The sequence below is a fragment of the Haplochromis burtoni genome, unplaced genomic scaffold, assembly GCF_018398535.1.
Source record: "Haplochromis burtoni strain Fernald_Lab_line unplaced genomic scaffold, NCSU_Asbu1 Contig_1723, whole genome shotgun sequence".
Taxonomy (NCBI): domain Eukaryota; kingdom Metazoa; phylum Chordata; class Actinopteri; order Cichliformes; family Cichlidae; genus Haplochromis; species Haplochromis burtoni.
Genome location: NW_024584084.1, coordinates 1 through 4,810, shown reverse-complemented (window position 1 = coordinate 4,810; position 4,810 = coordinate 1). Strand labels below are relative to the sequence as shown.

Genomic DNA, 4,810 nt, shown 5'->3' with positions numbered 1-4,810 from the left:
TGTACAAAGATAACAACGTCACTCAGAGCAATGGGTTTTTCCCTTTTCTACATCTGTATGTTCTCGTAAAAGAGCTGAGGTTTCTCTTCTCTACATCTGAATGTTCTCTGTAACAGGATGCGGTTAGTAGCTGAATAAGTTCATCATCACAAAAATTATTAGGTGAAAAGTCACGTAGACATGTAGATTGCTTAGTGATCAATAAAAAGGGCACATCTCATGAAGCTGATCACATTATATACAATTTTTCCTCTGACAATGGCTGAAACACAGAACTGAGTGATTTAAGTCAGGATGTGACCATTGATAGTTGTTTTAAACTAGCTCTGTATGCAAGGTGTTTAATAATTCCTCCAATCACATCACACAACCTTCTTTCTACTGGTTTCTGCAACAGATTGCCTTGTGTCAAAACATGTGCCATACGTGTTTTGTGAAAACATCAGTTCTACATACAGTTCTATTATTTTGAGTATTGACTCTTCAGATTATGTTTCCGTCTGAACTAACTTTACAGGTTTTGCTTATGATAATAGAAAATAGGGGAAATGGGATTTTACATTAAGTGGGTTGCTTTCATTTGTGTAAGCTTTTCACTTTTCTTAAATACTTATTAAATGTTTTAACTGGCAAATCTTGGATTCTGTTTGTTCTGCAGAGAATATTATTGAAGAAGCCATCAACTCATCCTCCAAAGAGATGGGTGAGGCCAAGACGCTTCTATTAAAGATCGTCTCTCGACAAATCTACAAGTGTTTGGGAAAAATGAAAAATCCCACCATGGTGTGCAGTAATCTCTTGTGTTTCTGAGCTTCTTTACACTTTCTGACTGTGGCAATATCAATGCACATTTTAATTGTTTAAGGGTAAAAAACTGGATATTGTTATTAGAATTTTGTTAATCATTAGAAAATAGAAGCGTTAACTGCAGTTTAAATAATTTGAAATAAAACCATCATCAAAACCATTTATTACAACCGGCACAACTTTCACACTCAACATCATACCTTTCAAATCACACCTTTAAGGTTTTGTGAATGGTTTTGTCATCCGTCATGAACACATGACAAAACCATGTGTTTGCCTGTAGTTTATACCTTTTAGGTTCCACTTTTTGGAACACACTTCTGTGAATTTCACTTTTACACAGAATGATTCATCAACACTGCCAAGCTGCAATGTTTCGACACAAATAGCTGGCTATTTTCAGAATGTTTAAAACAAAAAACACCCCCCCCAAAAAAAAACAACTAAATAAATAAGCAGAGCTAATTTTAAATACATTATTGAGGCAGATAAATCCATTTCAATAAGTGTGAGAAGATTATTGCATAAGAACTACATAAGGAACGAATGTTTATACTGACATGAACTAAAAGTACATTTTGCCTGTGATGTGGACATGCTCTTACTGTGTGTGGACAAGATGGGCTACATTTCAAATCTCTTGTCCCTCTTACTTCTCACTCTTTCTTCTACCACCATTAGCCAGAGATTGATACTTGGAAACAGGAATTGGCCCGAGCATGCCCACCTGGGGACAATCAAAAGGTCACAGTTACAGCCAACGACTTTGAAATTGTGGTGAGTTTTTGATCATCATTCGATTTGTAAGATATTTACCTCTGCTGTGAAACCATGTTTTTGTATGAAACAGGCTTCTTTATAACTTTCTTTTAGCACTTTACCATGGATTATGGGATAACAGAAAATGAACTCATTGAAAATGTATTTTTCTACAAAAAGAATCAACCTGACAAACCATTCAACCTCCGTGAAGATGAGGTCAGAACCAAAACAATGAATTAAAAAAGTTTTGATCTTGGTATATTTCTATAAGTTTTTTGCTGTTTGTGTGTATATTTTTAAGACAACCTTAAGGACATTGTTATTTTAAACTTGATCTCTCATCATTCTTGTCAGGTTTCTATGCTTCTCCCAAAGTGCTCCTCTGAGCAGTTCATAAGGGTGTACTATAAGAACATCAATGAAGAAGTCGTTGAGACTGCCCAGAAGCACTTTGATAAGTGGCTCTCAGGTAATTTCTCTGATATCTAACGTGAAATGTACATGACTTGTTATTTTTTATCAGGGGTGATGACCAGCAGTCCTCACCTGCTTTCATATCATCACAAACTAACACAGGTGGGGCTTGCAGGTTAAAGATTTTAGTGATAGATTTTAGTGTTTTAATACAAATGAGCATCAGAAGTTAAACACAAGCACATCATGAGCAGAAAAAAAATTTAAATATTGTCAGAGCTGATTTCTGAGCTGATTTACGACAGACAAGGACTGCAGCTAATGCTTGTTCTAATCTATCATCTAAAGTATATACTGGTCATTTTCTTCTTAATTATGAAGTAAACCTTTGACAAACAGACACTTATAAATGATCAAGTGTCTGATAATAATAATGGGGATGCTGGGATCGAGCCCTTGTTTATAACATTTGTTAACTATTCAAGCTTAAAAAATATCGAGTATAACATTAAAATATCTAGAATTAACTGTTATCAGATATAGATGCTAATAACAGACCATTTCCCTGCTCAAAACTGAAGTTTATATTAGGCACTCTGCACTTCTCTCCTTAATACTAATGGACTAATTCTGTCTTCATTTAAATTACAGACAAAATGGAAATGCAGCAGTAATGAAAAATAAAGCTGAAGATGACCTAAAATGAAAAACATGAAACATTCAGTGACTCATTGAGATTGAGGACTCTAAAATAATGAATACATACTTTTAGTCTGATCTTTTTTTCTTTTATATTAGACTTCTGAAATTTGTAGCTTTATATGTTTTTTTCAAGTGATTAAGTTATAACATAAGAAAAGTATGCAAATATTTAAGAAGACTCAATTTACTTAAAGTACCATATGTTATATATCAGATAATGGTTATATTCATGTCTTATATGCTATAGTGGAGGTTTGAAAAGAGGTAATTACATTGAAGGTTAAAGGACAGATGATCATGGCTGTACATGCTGTAAAACCCAAATGATATTTGTTATTTTATTATTTTAATTTAATTTGCTGGTTGGATGTCTGATTTGGAGAGTGTCATCCTAACGAAAAGATGAGCGGCAGAGTTGAAGGTGATTTTCACTGGGAGCGACCAGGATGAGTACATCAGAGAGACAGCTCAGCGGTTTGAAGACAAAGTTAGAGAAGCAAGCCTGAGATGCTCTGGACATGTGCAGAGGAGGGAAAATTGATATACTGGACAAAGAATGCCGAATATAAGGCTGTCAGGTGTGGAGGAAAAGAGAAATATAACAGAGAAGATTCATGGATATAGTGAAGGACATGAAAGACAGTTGTTTGACACAGGAGGCAGCCAGGGATGGGAAAGATGCAGGCACATGATCCACTGTGGTGACCACCCTAAGTAAGCAATGGAAAGAAGATGACTCTTTGATGAGAACTGACCTCAACATCATAAGTTCATTTTAAGGTCTACTTCTTAAATGTGTGGATTTTCTGCTGTGCAGTCTGCATTTTATCTAATAGTTTGAGATCTTAACTCTTTGTTTTGATGACTGGGAAACTTTAACAGGTGTAAAAGCAGTCTACTTATCCCTTGTGTGTCCCATCAGCTGGAATTCACATTTATTTAGAGAAGGATGACCCACATTGTGAGACTTCAATTAATCTTTAGGGAATGAAAAATAATAATACAAATAAAAATAATTTTAAAAAACCCATGGGAGGTTTAATTAATTTATTTTCATTTGTTTTTCACCCGCTGTACATGTAGTGGAAAATGATTCTTTGCAAAAACTGAAAAAAACAAATGCTTTCTAAATTAGGGTCACATTGTAATGCTTTTTAAATCTTGCTTGTGTCAATAACTACTAGACTGCAGTACTCTAAACATTTATTTGTGTAATTGAAAGTACCACATGGGTTGACACGTTGACATGTAGCAGAAATACAGCTGATCTGTAAACCTGGACCTGCATTTTAGCTGAGTCATATGTTGCAGTAACAGTTGAGGTCTTCCTTGAATGAAAGGTAAATGTAGGGTGGTATGCACACACGAATGAACTGATCTGCTGTACAAAAAATGCTAAATATCCTGCTACATATCATTTTGGGTTAGGGTTAGGTTTATTAGAGCTTATTAGAGTTTATTAGAGCTATTTTTATTTTTATTAGTCTTTGTACCAGATCTCTTGATTCTACAAATGCTGTGTGATCTGCTCTGTGATCTTTGAGAGTGACATCATAATGAAATGGCTACAACCCTGCTTCTTAAAACAATCTGACATAATGTGCTTTAAGTTATGCAAATTCTGGAAAAGATATTGTGGAATGCTTAAAATCACCTTTTTCAAGTCTCTTTTAAAACAGCATTTTTAAAACTAATACTCCATTAAAATAGTAATACTGAAAAACTGTTGGAAGCTGTGATTATATGCCTGTCCATACCTGCTGTGAAAACATCCATTCTACACTGATCATAGTGCAAGTAAACGGGGGTAAAGAAAGTTTTCTTCCCTCACAAATGTGCAGCTGAACATCGTATGATGTATCCCCTGGATAAAAAGATAATTTGATGATTAAAAAAGGAAACACTGAAATCTCAATTTTGCTTCTTTAGGGTTTCACATCTCCTTTCTTTTGCACCCCATTCTTGATGACCATTGTGTACAATTTTCTTTGTCCTAAACTGTGTAGGTAGTTCTTCAGAATGTCATCTGACCAAAGACAAACGAGGCCCCCTTTCTCTGAAACAACGAGACTCCCTCATTATGTGATTCAAGCTGTTGAAAATACATTACAGGAAGTGTTTTACA

General features: G+C 34.8%; 1 protein-coding gene across 3 annotated transcripts in view; it reads left to right on the top strand.

The window, feature by feature from the left end:
• Window positions 1-4,756, top strand: part of LOC102311491 (deoxynucleoside triphosphate triphosphohydrolase SAMHD1) — a 16,985-nt gene extending 12,229 nt beyond the window's left edge. Inside the window, exons 12-16 of one of the 3 annotated variants that reach the window (XM_042217252.1) lie at window positions 659-783; window positions 1,489-1,584; window positions 1,681-1,785; window positions 1,924-2,038; window positions 2,635-4,756. In XM_042217252.1, coding sequence (XP_042073186.1) covers window positions 659-783; window positions 1,489-1,584; window positions 1,681-1,785; window positions 1,924-2,038; window positions 2,635-2,657 — 464 coding nt within the window. In that variant the 3' untranslated portion in view covers window positions 2,658-4,756. The remainder of the gene's footprint in view (window positions 1-658; window positions 784-1,488; window positions 1,585-1,680; window positions 1,786-1,923; window positions 2,039-2,634) is intronic. The other 2 variants (XM_042217250.1, XM_042217251.1) reach the window with 2 other exon arrangements.
• The last annotated feature ends 54 nt before the right edge of the window (window positions 4,757-4,810 follow it).